General features: G+C 42.1%; 1 protein-coding gene and 1 long non-coding RNA gene across 5 annotated transcripts in view; both read left to right on the top strand.

The window, feature by feature from the left end:
• MMP24 (matrix metallopeptidase 24) overlaps positions 1-17,416 on the top strand; it is a 101,896-nt gene extending 84,480 nt beyond the window's left edge. For both annotated transcript variants that reach the window (XM_075847053.1, XM_075847054.1), the window contains exons 6-9: positions 7,501-7,712; positions 10,711-10,849; positions 11,518-11,784; positions 16,196-17,416. In XM_075847053.1, the coding sequence (XP_075703168.1) occupies positions 7,501-7,712; positions 10,711-10,849; positions 11,518-11,784; positions 16,196-16,533 (956 nt within the window). In that variant the 3' untranslated portion in view covers positions 16,534-17,416. The remainder of the gene's footprint in view (positions 1-7,500; positions 7,713-10,710; positions 10,850-11,517; positions 11,785-16,195) is intronic.
• A 125-nt stretch (positions 17,417-17,541) lies between these two features.
• LOC142665768 (uncharacterized) overlaps positions 17,542-22,649 on the top strand; it is a 98,341-nt gene continuing 93,233 nt past the window's right edge. For all 3 annotated transcript variants that reach the window (XR_012851566.1, XR_012851565.1, XR_012851564.1), the window contains exon 1: positions 17,542-22,550. This is a non-coding gene — a long non-coding RNA (uncharacterized LOC142665768). The remainder of the gene's footprint in view (positions 22,551-22,649) is intronic.

The raw sequence follows: 22,649 nt of genomic DNA, 5'->3' as shown, positions 1-22,649 counted from the left end.
GAATTCCACTTTTCAACTTATACTGATGACGGTCAGTACTTAGTTGAAGCCCCTTTGTTAGTGATACCAGCCTCCAGTCTTCTTGGGTATGATGCCACAAGGATTTCACACCTGGATTCGGGGATTTTCTGACATTGTGTTCTGCAGATCCTCTTAAGCTCTGTGAGGTTGGATGGGGACCGTCGGTTGACAGCCATTTTCTGGTCTCTCCAGAGATGTTTCATTGGGTTCAGGACAGGGCTCTGGCTGGGCCCCTCAAGGACATTCACAGAGTTGTCCCTCAGCCACTCCTGTGTTGTTTTGGCTGTGTGCTTAGGGTCATTGTCTTGTTGGAAGGTGAACCTTCGGCCCAGTCTGAGTTCCAGAGCACTCTGGATCAGCTTTTCATTAAGAATATCTCTGTACTTTGTTCCATTCATCTTCCCTTCAACCCTGACCAGTCTCCCTGTCACAGCCACTAGGCCGGATTTAGAGGAAAAGGAAGGAGAACGTCTGCAATCAAAGAAAATGTCTGGATTTATAGAGGGGCTGTCACCTCTCCTGATATGTCTATTATAGGAAATCCTCATGTTCAACTAAAAGTCTTCATGTAGCCCAGGACTAATAGACAACTGAGGGTTGCCATTTTCCTTGTCAAGAGGAGTGTCCTTAAACAGTGTGATACTGTCAGCGATAATTGGAGACTGTCAGTATGTAGGAACACAGCCCTAGAACATGGGGAATGGTAACACCCAGTTCTCAATGCTCGGATAGAAAGGTGGTGTTCACTATAGACACGGCGAGGTAGGGCGGCAGTGGATCAACCCATCTCTTTAAAAGCACAACAAATAGTTATTACTACAGAGACAGCCGACAAAGCACTGAAGACAAAGGAATCTATAAATCTCACAAATGTCATATTTCTTTCTTATGCGCTAGGCAGATCTGACTTCATTCAGTATATTGTATTCCGCTGCAGAGCATCATCGCCATCTAGTAGAGGAAAAATAATAAAAGTTGTACACTAATATACTTGGAATTGGACCAACATGGCTGCTTTCCTCCAGTAACAGCGCCATTCTTGTCCAAAGGCTTTTTTTGGTATTGCAGCAAATTCAATAGTGACAAGTATCATAATGCTGTTCAGATCATCTGGCTATGATAATGGTGAGGTATTGGAACCTAAAGTATAAAGAAAAATTGCATAACTTTCCATAATTTGGAGGATCGACACATCCATGCATTACACATACAACCTATGGATTTCAACTGCAGTGAAATCCAACACTTGCTGCTGGGTTCCCGATCGCTTTAATTTTCACTGGCAGAAGACGGAGGGGTGTGGCTTAGTAAAGGGGTGGGGCTTACATTTTTTGTCTAATATTGCAAACAGAGCAGTGTGGGGAAGCTCCTTCTACAGCTTGCGGACGTATACAGCCTGACACGTTGTTATAAGAAGGAGGAGGGGAAAATAGCTGATCTAGGTTTTTAGTTTATGTATTTTTTACTTTTAGCGTTCCTTTTTTATCTTTCTGTATGTGAATAGTATCCAATGCATCATGGATACAGTCATATTGGATAATCAGAAGCAAAATAACCATAATAAGCTCCCATAATATATAATAGATGACTGCAGGATAATATGGAGAAATGAGGAGACAAATCTCTATTGTTAAACATGATACATACAATAAATACAATTCCTACTCTAAGCTGCTGATCCAGAAGAAGGCAAAAACCCTGCACACTTTTTGGCCAATTTGTTCACTAGGGAAAAAATTCCTTGTTGATCCCGAGAAAAGGCGATCAGTCCGAGAACCCAGGATCAGAGCTGTACATGCAACTAACTAAATACACATCATCATTGACCGCTATGTCGTTGTCCAATCCCAGTTGTTCTCCACGATGTCCCGGTATCATGCGGGCCGCTCCTCCGCTGATCGGACTCTGGAGATCACAGCACGACTATGGTCATCTCTGCTGGAGAAAGAAATGTCACAGGAGTCGCCGGCTGCATTATAACAACTCCTTAACCCCTTCCAGTCGTAAACAATTTTCATTTTAATTTTTTCCTCCCCATCTTCCAAAAGCCATAACTTCCATACTTCCCCTACCCAGCTATCACGTAGCCATACGTCAAATGTTGGGAACGGGTTAAAGTGGAATAAAGCAACTGGTCAACCCCAGGAGGGCCGGGATAAGGATTTTGGTCTGGAAGCCATTCTTTGACGCAATCTACTTTTTAGAATCACAACTGATGTCCTCCCTCTTTGTTTTTCTCCTCCCACTATTGCACATTCTACATGTAATTACCCCATTACACACGATTATGATCAATCTCCCAGTTCTTGTCCCCATCTCCAGCCGCCCGTCCAGATCTCCATTCCCCCAATAAAATAATAATGACAATAATTGAACAATTTTTACTTCGTGGACGTCTGGCTCGTAGCCCAATGTCATGCAAATGCCTTCTGATGGTTTGTGTCACTATTGGTTGGCGCCCTAGGCTTGGGATCTGACATCCAATTTCACTTGCAGTACGGAATGGATCACTACACGCCATTCTTCCAATCAGACGATTTGTCCGTGCAGAGGTTCGCCTCCGCACATCTCTTGCTGTCATACCTGTTCGTTGTGTTTCTCCCAACCTCCGGGACATGTGACATTGAACAGTGCTGACATCTCGGCCTACGCGCGTAGCGATCTGCCGGGGTGAGAAACCAAGGTCTCAGTTTGAGGATTCTGTCCCTCTCAGTTTTGTGACAAGCGGTGATAACTTACATGTCGACGAACTGGAGGAATCGCACAATCATCCCACATACACTTGATCCGATTTTTGAGGTTTCGTGTGGCTAAAAAACTTTGCTTTCAATCTGGCTTTTATGCCACCACATGCCACAGATTGGAGCTAGATGCTATATATATATATATGAGAATGGCTCTATGGTCGAACTTTTTTCAATCTTTTGCCGCAGGTTAAAATCTTACCCTGTTCTTTATATGCAATAACTATAACACAGTTTTCCAAAAAAGCCGTTTTTGGAATATTTAATAAAGCTGCTTCTTTAACATGAATATTAACTCTTGAAAACCATATTGTTTTTTAAAGCGGGTCCACTATGCTCTCCTGTTTAAGGTTATGGGGACAGGTTCGCTGCACTATTAGCCAAATCAACACAAAAAATTGTGCCATTTGGCTAATACAGCCTAACAAATAATACATCGGACATAGTTATCTGTACAGAGTTACAGAGTGATCTGTATTCACAAGGGCAGTCCTCCCCCTCTCACTAGTGACTGACTGCTGCCTTGTATCTATCTGTATACACGGTAGCCCGTTAGTGACTGGTCATTATACGACTCTATTAGCCAAAGGGTTCAATCATTTTTACAATAATTAAACAGGGCAGCATAGTATAATGACATGCGATGTTACTTTATGAACTGGGTCTCCATCTACAGGCATAAGGTACTCTGTGCTGCCCACATCACGTATTTTAGACTTCTCTTACATAGTCACCCATTGAGCTTAAGGGTCAATGTAATTGTAAATGATCCCTGCAGCGGACATGTGGATGCATCGCCAGCTATCCCTGGTAATATTGGCTGATAGCCAGAGGAACCCAGGTGATCAGCTCACTTTCGGGAGAGAGGTCCCAAGAAAGGAATTGCTCCCGTTTCAACGCAGGGCATAATGTAGGAGCATGAATAAAACCGTACTAATGGTTTAGCACCGTTGTTTAAGACGTGTGTGCTCTCATTATCCAACATGTGTTATAATTAGATGATACCATATTTATATGAATTGACAGGATGCATCTTATATTGGTGGTTTAATCTGTTCATGCTGTATTATTAACATATCCACATAAAGTTGCAAATATTGATGTCCTTTCAGCCACTAAAAAGATCTGCGTTACCACCGCAGGCAGACTCATCCATTTTAACAGCATCTTACGTCCTCTTTAGTTACTTTGTTCACAGAATTATTGGTGGGTATAAATTATGCTTAAATGTGTACTGACGGGCACTTCTGCTTCTCTGAAACCCTTTTATGAAGTGTACACTGTCTTGAGATTTGCCATGATATCAGATTTATTTTACCAATTGTTGATTTTTGGCCAGTAAAGGGTGACCCCTAGTGGCAAATACTGGGAGTGCTCATAAGATCTTACAGCTATAGGTGATTGCTGCTTTCTACTGTGACCAGGTTTCAAGTCATATATACAAGCTAGTAACATCTTCTCATATAAAAATACTTCCGTATGTTCATAGACTATGTTTGAAACAGAACTCGTGGCCTAGTAAAGCCAGATTTTTCATTACAGGTATAAGTGAGCACATGTGTAGTAATTTGTATGTACCATAAAGCTACTTTTATGCTGCTTTTGCAGAGCCGTATGCATCGGGAAAGCTCCCAGTGCATACGTTAAATGTATTCATAGGCCCCCATTCACTCAACGGACACCAAAAGTGTCTTTCTGGTCTCCTTCGGTTATGGTATACGTTGGTTTACCTTTTTTTCTGCTGTAAGGAATAGCGCAGCAGACTGTGCGATTCCATACAGAGGTAGCCATTAAAAAAACCATATACTGCCAGTATATGTCAGGGAATCCAAACACAATGCTAAAAGGGCCTTACTGGCAGTAATGTTTGACTTAGGCTCTGTTCACACTGGCGGAACTGACAGATCTGTTATGATCTGTTTTGATCCCTTTGAACAATCTGTTATGACCCATTATTTCCACCATTAATTGTGAGTCCTTCAGGAGTAGGACACTTGCCAGCCTCATCAGGATTAAACAAAGTGTGGATCCCCTTTAAATAATATATGAAAGAACTGCTTAAATAGCAATTTCCTTATATAAGATTATTGTAGGAAATGCTCCCTTTAGCCTTAGGACAATTCTTTTATTTATTTATTTTTTTTAATTCTTTTATTTTCATTTTGTATCACAAAACGTTCAAAGTATACACAACATAGGTCGAAAATGGCAGTGCAAAACATTCAATAGGTCACAGGTCAGTTATCAGCATCACATAAGTGCATGGGGTCACCTGAGAGTACCATGTCGCTGGAGACAAATGTTTAAGGAATCTCCGATATGCACCCTGAACCCGCAGCCGTGCATGGTATTCCAGAAGCGAGCATGAGAACATTAAAAGGAGGATAGAAAAGCAGAGACAGTGAGAGGGAGAGGAAAAACAGAGAGGAGAAAAAAAAAAAGGGGGGAAGGGGGGGGGAGCTGACCTGACACACCGGATCTAGGTGGGAATTCACGAGGCCATGATGGTCTTATATTCCTCGGTTGTTTGGAATCGGATCCATTCACGCCATGTTTTTAGGAAGGAGGCATGGGTCCCCTTCATCGATGCCGTGATGTCCTCCATTTTCATGATCTCCTGAATCTTGCCGAACCACATGCCCACTGTCGGGGGACAGGACTGTCTCCACAGTGCAGGAACACACGCCCTAGCCGCGTTCACCAGGTGGCGAGCTACCGAGCGTCTATACGAGGACAGGGGGACCTCACACAAATGAAGCAGGAAGAAGCTCGGGGATCGCGGGAGGGGGAAATCTGTACATTTTGAGGAAATGCGCCACACCTCGGACCAGAACCTAGTCAGGAGTGGGCAGTCCCAGAAAATATGCATGATTGTACCCACATGGTCCCCACATCTCCAGCATAATGGCGAGGCCGCCGGGACCATTGCATGCTATCTGGAAGGCACCCTATACCAACGACACAGAATCTTGAACCCTGCCTCCTGAAATCTACTGGCCATGGAGGACTTATGTGTCATGGTGAACAAGCGTTCCTGTTGTTCAGGGGTGAATGTTTCGCCCAAGTCCCTGTCCCAGCTAAGCAGGTAAGAGGGTGGAGGCAAATTGGAGGGTGAGATCAAGAGCGTATAGAGTCTGGAAAACGAGTGACGGATCGTGCCCGTACCTGTACATAGGAGTTCAAATGAGGAGCAGTCTCGTATTTGCGCTCCAGGATGGTCCAATGACGCCAGGAAATGTCGCAACTGGGTAACCTGCAGGACAATTCTAATAATCTGTGGGGTTGCTGAAATTTCACATTGCCAGTACTTGCCCAGAATACCTGTCAAAAGTCCTTTCAATTAAGTGCAATATAATGTCTAGGTAGGTACCAGCTAAGGCGTAATTTTTTTTAATGGATTTACAAGCCATATTTTACTTCACGTTTCTCAAGTACACTGGCAGACTTCGGATCAGATAACAGATTTAGGCAGTTACGTTAGTGGCGCACGCAGCCCTGCGCTTCTTATTTAAACCAACGTGACTGCCAACACAGCCAACCCAACCAGTCCGTCTGACTCACAAAGACGATACAGATTGTCCTGTCTGAATTCTGATTATGTAACAAACAGATGTAAAAGACATAGCAGTAGAGACACAGAACTTGTAGAATTCCTGGCTTTAAGAATATTTTCAACTATCCAGTAACAAACCCTCAGGGCATGTGTCCCAGGCAGTACTACAATATCACTGTGTTACTATGGGTTCTCCCCTATATCTCTACACTGATGCTGCCCGTATGTCTCAGATCTCACCCCCTTCAGATTCTGCCCTGAGCCCTCTACCATGATATATTGATTTTATCCATGAGACCGCTTATCTTACAAGTTGAGGCATTTGCACATGGCTTTTTTTAAAGGGATTTTTTACACTGGATATATCACAGAAGTAGAATCGATGGGGCTCTGACTGCTGGACCACCACCAATCCTGAGAACAGAGCAGTCCAAGAATGGGTGGTGACTCTCCATTTAAATCTATGAATAATATACTAATATAATAATATAAACTGTTAGTGGAAACCTATCATTCCTGTAAAGGATCTGCCAGACACAGCTTCTGTGTCGACGCCCGTGGTTAATCAGTCTGCATCTGTTCCTAGGTCTGATAGAGTGACTCGATCTGCTACCACTCAGGCTGGTAGGCTCAGGAGTGGGAGAACCTATCACAGCCTGGCCAGATGGAGCTAGCTCCCGCCCTCGGTCTATTTATACCTTCATTTCCTGCTCTTCCTTTGCCTGTGATTCTGTCTGGTTTCCTGGCTCTGCTGTTCCAGCTAGTACTATTGTCCTCTGCTTCAAATTGCCCCTATCTTTACTGACTACCCTCCTGCTCTGCGTTTGGTACCTCGTACACTCCTGGTTTGTCTCGGCTCGTTCACTACTCTTGTTGCTCACGGTGTTGCCTTAGCTTCTGTGTACCCTTGTCTGTTTATCTGTCGTGCACTTATTGAGCGTAGGGACCGTCGCCCAGTTGTACGCCGTCGCCTAGGACGGGCCGTGCAAGTAGGCAGGGACTGAGTGTCGGGTAGATTAGGGCTCACCTGTCTGTCTCCCTACCCCGACATTACAATTCCATTATTTTACAAGCAGATGGAGCAGAGATAGATGTTTTCATAGAGTTCACTATTGAGTAAGAAAGTATTCATCTGTGATATCATTTGTGATATAATTTGTTTGACTTTTTTTTTGCTTCAAGGTCCCCCTGCCGAAACACTGGAGCCTACAAGACCTTTGCCCACACTTCCACCACGCAGGATACAATCCACGTCCGAAAGAAAACATGAAAGACAGCCCAGGCCTCGTCCTCCATCTGGAGAGAAGCCTTCCCATCCCGGCAACAGGCCAAATATATGTGATGGAAATTTTAACACTGTCGCCCTTTTTAGAGGAGAAATGTTTGTGTTTAAGGTATTTAAAGGACGCAAAACTCCAACATATATATTCTATATGGTTCAAGTTCTATCACCTTTCATACATTCTGAAGACCGGTTACATAATGCTTTTGTTTCACAATGAATATATTTAATAGGTTTCGCTCTTTTTTTTACCTGTAGTGCCATTCCTAACCACAAGGTTTGCTGTTATGAGAAATATCCTCATGGAGCACATCGTATTTGCATTTACACATATGTAGCACAGCACTTTAAAGTGCCAATAGTGGTAAAAATAATGCAGCCATTTACATTTTCTGCTGAAATAATGCACTTTATGTAGTATAACATTTAATGTACTTATCTTTTCTTTTGCCCCACACTCCACTACTTTGGAAAAACAACTCTCCAACATATGATGTAGACTAGTGTACGGATCTCCACTTGATACCATGTAATGTGCCTTATTAATAAATCACCTTTAGGGCAGATTCATACGAACGAGTGCAAACTCCATGTGAAAAACTGCAGTTTTTTACATCCGAGTTGCACCCGTGCGGGACCCGTTTTCACGGATCCCTCATAGACTTGAGTCTATTGAGAGATTTGTGAAAACGGACGAAAACAGGACATGTCCAATTTTTCCACGGACCCCTCGCACGGTCCATTAAAACAACGGCCGTGTGAAATACATGCGTCCGTGTGACGGCCGTTGTTTTAACGGCCATCACACGGACGAGTTACATGCTCGTCTGAATAAGCCCTTAGGCTGGGTTCACACGAGCATGTTATGTCCGTAAAGGACGGAACGTATTTCTTCCACGAGTCCCGGACCAACACACTGCAGGGAGCCGGGCTCCTAGCATCATAGTTATGTACGATGCTAGGAGTCCCTGCCTCTCTGTGGAACTACTGTCCCATACTGAAAACATGATAACAGTACGGGACAGTTGTCCTGCAGAGAGGCAGGGACTCCTAGCATCGTACATAACTATGATGCTAGGAGCCCGGCTCCCTGCAGTGAGTTCGGTCCGGGACTTGCGGCCGAAATACGTTCCGTCCTTTACGGACGTAACGTGCTCGTGTGAAACCAGGCACTGAATATTTGGTCCCTTTTGTTGTGGAAGTCAATGGCTCAAAAAATATTAAACTGAAATTTAGACGAATGTTTCAACCGACACTCACGCCAGGAACTTTCATATTGATATGAGAGAAGACAAATAAAACACAGACATTGCTGGTATGCTCAAAATACTCATCTGAGGTTTATTGCCAAACTCAATTGCAATAATATCATTCAAAAGGGGTGTAGGCTTGAGGTTAACCAATCAGAGGCAATGTGACAATAATTCTGCTCAGCCAATAGCATACAATGAGAATATTTCAAATGCATTATTATAATTCTTCATTATCAGGTAACACCTGGTCTATTTCTATCGGCAAGAATATAATAGAATCCTCCTTAGTTATTCTTTCCCATGAGGCCACATCAGTGTCTATTTTATTCTCATCTCACTCCCCTTCTTCGTTATGAAGAGTCTGTTCATACAATTGTAACTCCCCCAAGGTCAAACACACAGTTCTCCTTATCAAACTTTAGATAACAACTCAGAGAAACATATAGTTAGCTGAAGAACAAAATCAGCATTTATAATATATATATATATATATATATATATATATATATATATATATATATATATACATGCACAAATATCTCCTGAGACGGGGAGAAAGTCTTTGCAGGTGGGATCTAAACCATATCTCTGTATAATTCGGCCTCCTGCTTGATCATTTACAATGTAATTTAATACAGAGAATATAAGCAAATGGATCATTCATCACAAACCCCCCTTTTTCTCATATTAAATTACAGAAATGATATATTATGATTATAAACCTCAAACAATATATCAATAGGGCCACAACTTAATAATATAAAGCCATCACCAATCTCAGGTTTGGGTATAGGGTTCCATCAGTGCATTGACAAGTCCTGTACATTTTCATCCTCTTCTGTCTTCTGCTCTTCACTGACTGTCGCCCTTAGGGTAACCCACACAATTATGGAGTCAGACTGTACCGTGGTGTCCAGTGGGGAATTTATCATTTCCCTCCTCCTGGTCACTTATCTTCAGTTGTAAAACACTTGGATGTTGCTGTCAGGTTCACTCAGGTCTTTGGCCTTTGCTTTACTTTGAGAATTGCTGTTGTCAGCAGGACTTGGTTTGGTTCTTCTCATCTGTCTGTCACTGTTTCTTGTTAGCAGTGGCGTAACTAAAGGGGTTGCAATTGCGACCGGGCCCGAAGCCACTGAAAAGTTACTATAGTAACTGGGGCCTATGTAATAAACTACACGGGCCCCCGTTACTATAGTAACTGACAGTACTTACCCCCCTCTTTCCGGAGCGCAGCCGAGATCCTGACGTCACAGCGCTGTGCAACACATGACGTCACAACGCTATGCGCTGCGCACAACATCCCGACCCTGGATAGAGTCAGGACCTCCGCTGCGGCCGAAGAAGAGGGTAAGTTTAATACCACGGTCTGCTGGAGCTGATGGGACGGGGTCCGACTCCTGGGACCCCCACCAATCAGCAATTTTGAAGGGGGTACAGCCGCTCTTACGAACACTACTTCCCCTTCATTCCGGTCACTTTTTTTACACACTGAATCGCCGACACAGACGTGTCAGCGATTCACAGTGTGAGCAAGTGAGGGGAAGCAGCGCTTGTACGATTGGCGGGGTCCCGGGAGTCGAACCCCTGTCCCCGTCCCTTTCCGTATCGCTACGGATAGGTGTCCGTGCCGTAGAACCGTGCCGGGAATTATGGAGCATGTCCTACTTTTCATTTTTTACGGGCCATGCTCCCATACTTTGTATGGGAGCACGGCCCGGAAATGCAGCCGTCGGAGGCCGGCCGTGCCTGCAATCGCGGGCCGTGATTGCGGGCACGACAATGTGCATGAGTCCTAAGAATAAACATGTAAAATTTAGTCAGTATACAAATATTTTGCCTTTTTTATTTTTCTAGGATCGTTGGTTTTGGCGGCTTCGTAATAACAAAGTGCAGGAAGGATATCCAATGCAAATTGAACAGTTCTGGAAAGGACTCCCACCTAAAATAGATGCCGCTTATGAGAGATCAGATGGGAAATTTGTCTTCTTTAAAGGTACTTTCTGCATATCACCCCAAACCTGCAAATCTTTGTCTTAATAAAGTAGACATCGATCATACAAGATCCCCTTGTTTGTGTAATTATGATAACGGCGAGCTGCGACTGCCCTGTGCCCTTGAGTCATGACTAGTGACCTCTAGTTACCCATCAATAGTAGAAAGTAATTCTCTCCACTAGTAGCTTTATGTAATGGGCTCCTGTCTTCCTGAAGCACCAACCATTTACCTCAAAAGTCCCATTCACATTGAATTTGAATGTGCATGGTTTTTAGGACAGGGCAAATCTCTGGCCTTACATTTATGTGGTTTGTTCGGTTTTGAAGTCCAGCACCTGATCTCTTGAGAACCGTAGTAATGGCGAGCATGCATGTGTAGATAGTTGCGTTCAATGGATTTGAACTTGCTCCTTCCCACATAGACTTGTACCCATAGTTATATTTATTTTCCTGGCATAGTGGAGACTTTATCATTTGTACTAGTAAAAAAAAAAAAAGCATCAACACGTTCTCAGTTCTGGTCCTCATCCATTGATCAAGACTGGAGAAGACAACTGACAACCATACAAACTTTTCTCCCATTGTCCAGTATTTATTGTGATATAGCGAATGAAACGTAACAATTAGTTCATGAAATGTTAATTCAGTTATTCGGTTCCCAATATAGGAGACAAATACTGGGTTTTTAAAGAAGTAACAGCAGAACCTGGGTATCCACACAGTTTGGTGGAGTTGGGAAGTTGTCTCCCACGGGAAGGTATTGACACAGCTCTGAGATGGGAGCCAGTTGGGAAAACCTACTTCTTCAAAGGGGACAGATATTGGAGATACAATGAAGAGAAGAGGACAGCGGATCCTGGATACCCCAAATCGATAACTGTTTGGAAAGGGATCCCGGAAGCACCTCAAGGAGCCTTTGTGAGCAAAGAAGGGAGTAAGTACTATTATCTACACTCAACAAGATCTCAAGATAATACGGAGAAGAATCAATAAAGGAGATGCCAGTATACTCGACAACTTTGATTTTATTCAGTGTAATGAAAGATAATAGTGTGTGATTTCTGTAAATGTTAGTTAAAGGGGTATTCCCATCTTATGAAGTGATGCCATATCCTAGCAATATGCCATTACTTCATAAGATGGAAATGCCCCCTTAAGGTATAACATACAATGTATGACATATATTTCCACTCTTTCCTTGTCTAGTCTTGTTTTCTTCACGACTTTTGAGAAATGTTTTTAGGCGAAACCGTCAAAATGTAAGACATTTGTAACATGTAATACTCCACGCCTTAATATATAGACTATGCCCGTATCACATGGGTTTTGAGTGGTGCATATGAAATTTACTGAAATAAATTAATTTCTGCGTCTTAGTGTGAGGCACAAAAACTAAGATACCAGATCCCAGACTTCACCAACACTTAAGATCATGAACTGTTATAAAAAAAAATGACTTTATTAGGGGATAGATACAAAACATTTAAAGAATGAGTCAAACAATGTAAAAACATGGCGTCAGCCTAAGCAGGAAAAGATGTAATAGAGTCAAGGCATGTACATACATAAATTGTAATATACAGACATGTGGATGCAGGGATGAGGACAAGGCCAATAAACACACCTGACTAGGAAATGTATATATAAAGGATTTCTACAAGAAATAGCAATATATCATACTGATAATAGTGACATGGAAGTAGAAAAACATATGTATATGTGCAACAATGGACAGAGCGTTGGCATCGTCACAGACCTAAGTAGCCACAGGGCTGAAGAGGACAAAAGCCTAAAGAGTAAGGTACATACCTATGTTCATGGTCCTGCACAGGGGAGACGCCAAACCCGACGCGCGTTTCGGCTGATGCATTCGTCCGGGGGAGGCATCAGCCGAAACGTGTGTCGGGTTTGGCGTCTCCCTTGTGCAGAATCATGAACATAGGTATGTTCATGATCTTTTGTGCTAGTATTGACCTTTTTTTGTAGGCTTGATTCATATGTTTTTGGTCAATGCACCAAGTTACTCTTGGTTTACATGTTTGGACGCCTCTATTTAGATATATGTGAATTATTCTCTTATTTTTTGATATACGTTGTATAACTGCACTTTTAGACAGTCCTCTAGTTCCCTGTATGTACACATAGGCTGTGTTCACCAACACTTAGACACAGCAGACCCTCGCACCCAAACAGTTTAGCAGACCCCAGATGGTTACCACTCACTACCACTTAGCAACAAAAGCTTCATGCTTAGTGCCTCATCTGACTCCCCCTCTGCCCCTTCTCCGACTGCACACTACTCCCTCCCAATGCCCTTGTTCTAGTGAATAACCTACTCTTTCAGGAATCCAAACAATGTCCCCTTTTTATGTGAATCGCTTGACATTCCAGGAGAGTAGGCAACACTTCTTAGGCCTAATTCACACACAGTTTTTTGACAGGCATAAAAAATCTTTCCCTCAAAATTCGTTCAGTAATTTTGAGGCAGATATGGAATTGGTAGCGTTGTTGGACGCTTTTTTCTTTGCGTATTTTTGCAGCATTTTTTGCGCGCACTTTTTAAGCTGTTGAAGCAAATGAAAAAAAAAACGCTCCAAAAGAGTGCGGCAGGTTTTTGGTGACGCCTCCCTCTGGTGACTGCTACAGCTTGTTATTGGCATTATCAGTCACATGGGATAAAACATCATCCCAGGAGGCCGGGTTGCACGCTTCGGTGCAGCCTCCCTTTCTGTATACTTACGGTTACTCAGCTTATTTAGGAGAATATAGAGAGAATGATAATCAGTGTCCCCCAGCATGCAGAAATGGTATGGTCTTTAGCTGGTCATGTGATGCTGTGCTGAAGCATCATAGGATTGATAGCAAGACAGAGAGGAAGAGAAAGCTGGGGAAATCTAAAATCAAGATGGAGGCTTTTTCTAAGCACAGACAAGGCAGCAGTTCAAAAAGTAAGTACAGAATACATAAAAGAAGTCTAGAGTGTGGTATACAGTCAGGTGGGGAATGCAGACATGGAAAGTTGTGTTACCACCGGAGGTCTTTTTTAAACAAGAAAAAAGTTTTTGTTTTTTTTCAGATTTGCATTTTTTTTGTGTTAGAATTGCAGCTTTTTTTGCTATTTGTTTCGGCTTTTACTTCCCCATTGAACTCAATGGGGAAATACCGCAACATAAATTGACATGTTGTGGATTAAAAAAACGCACCGCAGGTGAATTCATGAATGTTTTCTCATCATATTTTTTCTGTATCTTGGGGATGAGATTGGTTCACATCTCATCCACTTTGCAGCTACTGTAATACGCTGCAGATTATCCACAATTAAATTTATTTCAGGAAAGCAGCAACTAATTCCCAGTGTGCACGTACCCTTATACAGATTTATTTTTATAACCGTGCATAGTGTTCTTCTAAGACTTTCGAGTTGGAAGTTCTGACTTTGAAGTGTGGGTGTAGTTCTTGTTTTTTTCTAACATACTGTAATAGAATAGACTACATGATCTTAACCCCTTCCCCCTGCTTGCATTCTGGGCCCTAATGTCCAAGCCATTTTTGACATTTTTCCATTGTCACATTCGAAGAGCTGTAACTTTTTTATTTTTGCGACGGCATAGCTGTATAAGGTCTTGTTTTTTGCGGGACGACTTGCAGTTTTTATTGGTACCATTTGAGAGTAGATGCGACTTTTTGATCACTTTTTATCACATTTTTTTTAAGTCAGGATTAACAGAAAACAGCAATTTTTCCATTATTTTTTATTTTATTTTTTACGGCGTTCACAGTGCGGGTTAAATAATGTAACAGCTTTATAGTCGGGGTCGTTACGGACGCGGCGATACCAAATATGTGTAACTTTTTTGCCTTATTGTAGTTTTTTTTAATAGTAAAGCATTTTGTAAGGGGAAAAAGTGGGTTTTTCATTTTTTTTGTTTCACTTTTTTTTTTAAATTAACTTTATTAAACTTTTTTACTTTTTTACTAGTCCCACTAGGGGACTTCACTATCCTCCGATCGCTATTATAATACACTGCAATACTTTTGCATTGCAGTGTATTACTGCCTGTCCGTTTAAAACGGACAGGCATCTGCTAGGTCATGCCTGCGGCATGATCTAGCAGGCATTCGCTCCAGGCAGACCTAGGGGTCTTTATTAGACCCCCGGCTGCCATAGAAGACACAGACACTCGGCGATTTTATCGCCGGGTGTCAGTGAGATGAGAGGGAGCTCCCTCCCTCTCTCCAAAACCATTCAGATGCGGTGCTCGCTATTGTGCACCGCATCTGAAGGGTTAAACGGGTGAGATCGATACTAATATCGATCTCACCCGGCAGAGCAGGGACGCCCCCAGCCCTCAGCTGCCTCTGGCAGCTGAGAGCAGGGAGATTTCACGGCTCCCTGCTCTGTTTACTTTATTCTACAGCAGCGACGTAGAATAGCGGCGCTCTAGAATAAAGCCCACTAATGACCGCCGTAAAAAGGCGTATCGGCAGTCATTAAGGGGTTAAAGGGTTTGTTTACTCTTGACCATTACACACATATAATAACTTGCCTCCAATGGTAATATAGTAATGGGATGTTCCCTTTCAAGGTACCTCTGCAGGATGCATGGATGGCAAGCCTGGCTATTTATTTTACCCATAAGGGTCAGTTGACACGTTGCGTAAATACTGCGGATTTTCCGCAACAGGATTCGATGTGAAAAATCCAGTAGCAGCAAAGTGGATTAGATAAAACAAATCTCATTCACACGCTGCGTAAATACTGGCATAAAAAAAACGCTCAGAGATTTTATTCCGCAGCATGTCAATTGTATTTGCGTAAAAGCGTCTTATTTGTTGCCGGTTTTCCCCATTGAAGGTAAGACAAATAGCAGTTGTTGCTTTTTTTGCGGTGGGTTTACAGCAATTCCGGCACAAAAAATGCAACTCAGAAGAAAAAAAAAATTATACTTACCAAGGAGTCTGTGTTTCTTCCCCCAGGCCGGCCTCCTGGGATGACGTTTCATCCCATGTGACTGCTGCAGCCAATCACAGGCCACAGTGGTCTCCTGGGATGAAAAGTCATCCCAAGAGGCCGGCCTGCTAGCCGGCTTAGTGCTACAGTTTTTCACAGCGGACATTCAGAGCGAAAAACTGCACCACAGTTTGATGTGGTTTTTCGCCCGGAATTCCCTGCAGCGCACAGGGCGGATATGCTGCATGTTTTTACGCAGCGTATCCGCCCCATGTGAACTCGGCTTAAGGGAGCAAGAGGACAGAAGTAAGCAAACCCTTTGAGTATTCTGCCACTGCTTTATGATGTGTATATTATAAATTCTTTAATAATTCAGTATGTTTGTCTTTCACAGCTTATACTTATTTCTATAAAGGAAAAGAATATTGGAAATTTGATAATCAAAAGCTGTCTGTGGAAGTGGGTTACCCAAGGTCAATTGTAAAAGACTGGATGGGCTGCAACCAAAAAGACGTGGACAACAGCAAAGACCGACACCTACCACACGATGATGTGGACATTATGGTGACAATAAATGATGTGCCAAGCACCGTAAACGCTATAGCAGTGGTAATCCCTTGTATATTGTCCCTGTGCATCCTGGTCTTGGTATATACTATTTTCCAATTTAAAAACAAAGGTGTACAACAAAACGTTAATTACTACAAACGACCCGTACAAGAATGGGTATGACAGGATCTGGATCTGTTTTCTTTAGTTCATATGAGGGCTAAGCGGATGCTGGGATCCAAAGTCCACTGGTCAGACTGGAAACAAACGTTCATCGATGGTGGTCCCAGTTGTATCACCAAGGGAAGACCTTATGGTATACAGAGATGGCCTTACACAATGGAGCCTCTTTCATTCTTACTGCCTCATACTTGTATCTTTTCTAGTGTGCCATTTCCTCGGTTCACTTTCTGAGCGCCGAGTAACTTGCTTGGAATTTTCTTCAGAAAAAAACCGAAAAAAGAATAAGACTGTAGCTGAGAACTTGTCTGGAAACCAGCTTTCTTCATTGAAGTCAGATACTTTCAGACTTGTTTCTTAAATCAATTTGAGCAGAAAAAGATCAAGCACACAAAGGCAAAGAATTGTCACAGAAGGTCTTTAAAAACATCTGTTCCTCCATATGACTCGCCACTTAAATGCACAAAGAGGAACTCATTTTGTTTTTTCTTTTTTTTGTTCAAACCCTGCTGGTCAGAATTATAATTACATACAAAAGTTGTTAAATATATATTATTGAATTTGGCATTCTCTGCCTGCATTCATGAATAGTTGTTACAGTTCAAACGGAAGATTTCCTCGGTTTGCGGTCTTGTGTGGAGCCTAGGACGGAGATTCAAAAACATGTTTGCCCAGTGACAATATTTGGTAAATGTTGTACTCATGTAGAAACATAAAACAGATCGAAAAAACAAAAAAGGAAATATATTAAAATGGTTTTGCTGAATGTGACAATGTAAAAGAACAGAGAAGTAACTAGTAAGAATCCATTTAAATTCCATAACTACTCATACTGAAATACTGTAATATGTTATTATTATGATTATTTATTTCATTTTTTAATTGCCTGAGTTTGAATAATAAATTCTATGCTCTCTAGGTCTTTCTTTTCTTTAAAAAAAAACTTTTCGTTGTTTTATCTTAGAATTTAGGTTGTTTTTTTTACTAATATGGACACAAAGGATACAGAGGTCAAATAATATTCGCAGTTTCTCAATATTTTACATTTATACCTTGCTCATTCATATTTGCCAAATGAACATTGTGCATTTATTTAAAAAATGACAACATTTCAATTTGTGTACATGCAGGGAGATTTTTTAGCTGTATGTATATTTAGCAAATTTTTTTTTATTTATGTGACATTTCTCATTTTGAGAAAATCCAATTAAAAAGCAATGAAGCATTTTTTACAGAACAAAATGGGGGAGAGTATGACAATGTATCAGTCTGCTGCTAATACACTATAAAACCAAATAATAAAATAGTGGAAAGATTGAACAGTTATTTAAAGGAAATGTGTCGCTAGAAATTTATTAGTGTATAAATGATTAAACATTGTTCTAATTTTTTACATTTTTTCACAAGTCAGGAAATATTATAAATTAGATTCTAATTTATAACATTTCCCAGTGCTGGTCACTAGATGGAGCAATTCCCAAAATTGCAGCATTGGCATGTTGTAAAGCAACCACATTGCTTTATGCTGCAAAATTTGAGACGACACGCTCGCTCTAGCGTCCTCAAACAATGGCTAGTGCCAGGAGAAAGGAGGGGATTGAACGTTCAAACCTCCTACCACCATTTCTTGAGCTAACACACAGTGTAGGAGGATTAGCTACAGTGGTACTCACACACTAAAACACGTACATACACAGAAATAACTTACCTGCTCCTGCCGCCGCCGCTCCCTTCGGTCCGTCCGCTCCGTCTGCTCCCTCCGCTCCCTCCGCTCCTAGTGCTCGTATTAGAACACATGTCCGGAAGTCGCGACCGGAAGTAGTCATCTTACTGTCCGGCCGCGGCTTCCGGTCTACAAGAAAATAGCGCCGGACGTCGCTCGGCCGAAGACCTTCCATTTGGACTGTGTGGGAGCGGTGCATGCGCCGTTCCCACACAGACGGCGTACAGCATAGTGAATGGAACGGGTCCCGTTCGCATTCACTATGGGGCTGTATGTGCCGTATTCCATGTCTGTATGTGTCGTTAATCGACACATACAGAGATGAAAAAAAAAATGGCAGCCCCCATAGACAAGAAAAAGTTAAAAAATAAAAAAAAGTAAAACACAAACACACAAATAAATAAAAGATTTTTTAATAAAACACTAAAAGCAAATTGACATAAAAAAGTTTTTTCCACGACACCCGTCCTTTAAAGAAGCCCTCCGGGTTTTTCTATCGTTAGATACCTATAGCGCCAATATATACTCAGCGAGTATTACCATACTTCGTTATTCCTTTCTATCTGAATCTTTAGTTGGGTCATTGTATCCCACACAAAAAAAAAAAATATTTGATACATCTGAAGAACCTATTATCAGAATTCTTACTGTAGGACATTAGAGGTTTGGTGAGATTATATTGATTGAGGTTTTGGGAGGTATAACATTTCTTTCTAATTGTATGAATACTATAAGTAGGCCACTGATGTTGACATTTTTTATCTGATGCAATAAAGAACATCAGTTGTGAAATTTGCCATGTCTATAGTACCAAAATATTCTATTACAAGCATACTTTCCTTTACCTGTTGGAGTATTTGTCTCACAATACTTTGGGTCGATAGTTGTTGCATTTATACAATCTTTCGATAATTTACAGTATAAGGTAATATAATATTTGAGGATTTTTCTCGTACATCATAGTATATATGGTTGTATGTGTACCTTTCGGAAAACAAACTGGTCTATTAATGTAAAATATTAGAATAATTATCTGATCTTTGCAGGCGGGCTCTTCCTCGTTTCATTTTTACCCTTATTTTGATCTGGTTTTCTGCTGCCCATACATCCCACTTGCTACATGCTCAGGAAGCCAGAGGGGAGAAAAGGAGGTGAGTATACTTTTTTCTTTAATTGTTCTATGGCGGGGGCGTAGTCTGATCTGAGAAAGCTGGTGTAGATTTCCGCTATAATTTACGCCAGTTTTCTAGTGTAAAATATAATAAATTTGACCTAACACTTTTGGGCCCTTTTGTGACAGCAGGTTTGGATTTCTCGCAACTGTCGTGTCGCGGACACGGCAATCTGAGGGTCGCAACATTGGCATTCATTAACTGCGAGGAAGGCAGGGCGACACAGTAATTTTTGGTCGTGCGACCTGTGTTGCCGTATAGCCCTAGCTTAAGTATTACCAACAAAAAATGTAAATCAGAACCTGGGTCAAGTTCATGGCAAGCAGAGTAGGACATACTTAACGCATTGCTTCAACAATAGCAAAGAATCTAATAGTATTGTATTTTTTTGCCATTACTGATGTATCACATCGAATATTTACAAGCCATTTCATTTGCCCCCATAGACTTTAAAGGTGATGTCGCGCAATACAGCACTGCACTCTGATGTAAACATGCTCGTGCAATTATCATCCACAATATGACGCTGCGTAGCCATGGTCTAAGAAATTAAAGTAGGATGAGACAAGTGATAGTAGGTCATTTATCAGTGGGATGCTTATGCTCAGTGTGGCACAAGTGCAAAGGTGGCTTTTTTTTTCTTAAAGCGTACCTAAACTTTCAGGTGACTTTTCAGATAAGCTGTCATGTGTATGTACATGAGGAATAAGAAGATTTCTGACCATTATATGACTTGTATTCTTCCTTCTTCGCCTCTGCAGGCTTTATCTCTAATTCTCAGTTCTGCCTGATCTTGTGGGTGGAGCCTAACTGCTATCATGTCTCCCATATACAGCACACATAGAGAAGAGAATATCCTGCTCCCCAATCTTTTTATAGCACGTCCTCAGAAATAGTAGCTACATTGAAGACATTAAACAGCAGTAATGAGCAGTGTAGCTGTGAATCCAGCACTGGAGTGATAGAAAACACCAGCAGCTGCAGCCCCTCTGTGTGCCCCTCAGTTTGCTCCTGCTCCCCCCTCCTGTCTCCATAGACTTCTATGAGCAACTGTAACTTGATCCTTCAGTGAGCCAGATGGTCTGTGTCGTCTTCTGAATTGAGCAGTAAACTCAGAGTGAGCGAACTGTTAGGAGGGAAAAATGGGGAGCTCGATAAGTGGAAAAAGAGGGATTTTTCTCTAGCAAGATATTTAACAATAAGTTTCTTGTATTCGCTTATACTATTAATTTATGCAAAGTTTGCTGAATGTTAATAACCATTTAAAGGGAATGTGTCATCAAAAAATGACCTATTGTTCAAATCAAGATTTTATGTTAAACATAATGTTGAAGAAATGTTTTCTTTTTTTTAATATATTTTCATGTCACTATCTGAATTGAAAAAATAAGCCTATATTCATGCAGTTTTCACACTGACCATTGAGGCTCATAATAGATTTGACACTTCCTGTTCCGTAGAGGTAGTTTCTCAGCAGTCATCTCATTATCATAACATAGATAGCCATTGAGAATAGGTGATGGACACAGCTCCCTGCCTCTGCCACCCTGCACAATGACCTCTGTACAGATCACAGACCATGCCTAGAACACTCTACCATAAAGGTCAATGATTCATCTCCAATCTACAGGTTCCTATGGTCCACGTGGCTGCTGTAAAGCAAATCTCTAAATGCTGTTAGTGGCTCAGGCAAGATGGCCCCACTGGGCCGTACCACCTTGGCGGTATGGCAGCTGGCCAACAGGACGCAGGTCACAGTCTATAGTTCGTATAGGGTACCTGTGGCAGCTCGGACAGTAGTAAGACAGGCTCGGCTGTTGACTAGGCAGCAGGTAGACGTCAGGCGTGGAGTAGTAGGACAGGCGTCGAATACAGCACGGCACTTGACCAGGATAGCACGGATACAGGAACAGAGAACTCTTGGAACAGGAAAACACTAGGAGACCATTTGCTTAGACAAACTAGGATACGACAAACAACGCTCAGGCATGGAAGCAAGGGTCTGGGCCCTTCTTATAGTCCAGGGCACTCATGGGCTGATTTCACATTAAAGTCTGGTGCACGCGTTGCCCCTTTAAGAGCGGGCACGAGCATGCGCGTGCACCCTACGGGACCCGACCGAGGTGAGTGGAAGTGAGAGCTGGCGTCTCCTGAGGAGGAGACTGGGGCCAAAGCTCGCAGACCCATGCGGCCGTTTCTAACATTTTTCTAAACAATTACATCTGGCATCACATAGAAATAATGTAATGTACTCATTGTATACAGACGCATAGGTTAGGAACATTTAAATATGGAGTAGGGGAGAATGAGGTGTACAGGATGTGGCTCTGGTTCCTAAATCGACCCTGGTTAACCATGGCTAAAGCATCAGTTTAATGACTAATTGGCTTTATTAAATGTGCCAATTGTATATAACCTTAATGAGCAGTTAGTTTATTAAATAATTACATATCCATATGAAGTTTTGGATTGTGGATATGAATATTGTGTCATTCATTACCTTGAAGTACATAGATTACTGTTCATGGGATTGTAGTTCCAGTCCCATTCAAGTGAATGGGACTGAGCTGCAATCCCAGGCACAGCAGCTACAGATGTATACGGTGCTGGGCCTGGTAAGCATTGAAGACGCAGTGGCGTTCATCGCCGTGACCCCTTCATTCAGCTGATGGCGGGGGTCGGACCCCCACCGATCTAACATTAATGAACTATCCTAAGGATAGGCTTAACCCTCACCTCACAGACTTGCTGCCTTGCCCGCTTCCTGCCTGCACATAATACTGGTCATTCTGAGAGCTCTCTGCACCATTTTATTTTTTTAATTCTGCTTTTTGGACCAAATACAAGAGGAAGCATCTAAAATGGAGCAGAGAACTCTCAGTATTACCAGTAGTATGTGCAGAGTGCAGGCAGGGGGCGGGCAGAGCAGGGAGTTTGTGAGGTGCAGTTTCAGCCAATAGCTGCAGAGCAGGAAGTGATGTCACAGAGGGAGCAAACATTATAGAAACTTCTCCTGTACAGCCATTGCGGCCATTTTGTTTTTTTCTGTGGTAAGGTCCTATAGTGTACGGAGCACTTTGGAAACTTGCATTTGGGGAACCAACGTGACAGAATTTACAGCCCTGGTATGTTACATGACCCTGTCAGGTCCATTTCACTAATTAGAAAAAATTCACTTTAAGTGGGTGGTTGTCCAAGTTCACCATTGCATCTTCTGACATGTT

The sequence above is a fragment of the Rhinoderma darwinii genome, chromosome 13, assembly GCF_050947455.1.
Source record: "Rhinoderma darwinii isolate aRhiDar2 chromosome 13, aRhiDar2.hap1, whole genome shotgun sequence".
Taxonomy (NCBI): Eukaryota; Metazoa; Chordata; class Amphibia; order Anura; family Rhinodermatidae; genus Rhinoderma; species Rhinoderma darwinii.
The sequence above is the reverse complement of the archived record's forward strand: the minus strand, read 5'-3'. Positions and strand labels throughout refer to the sequence as shown.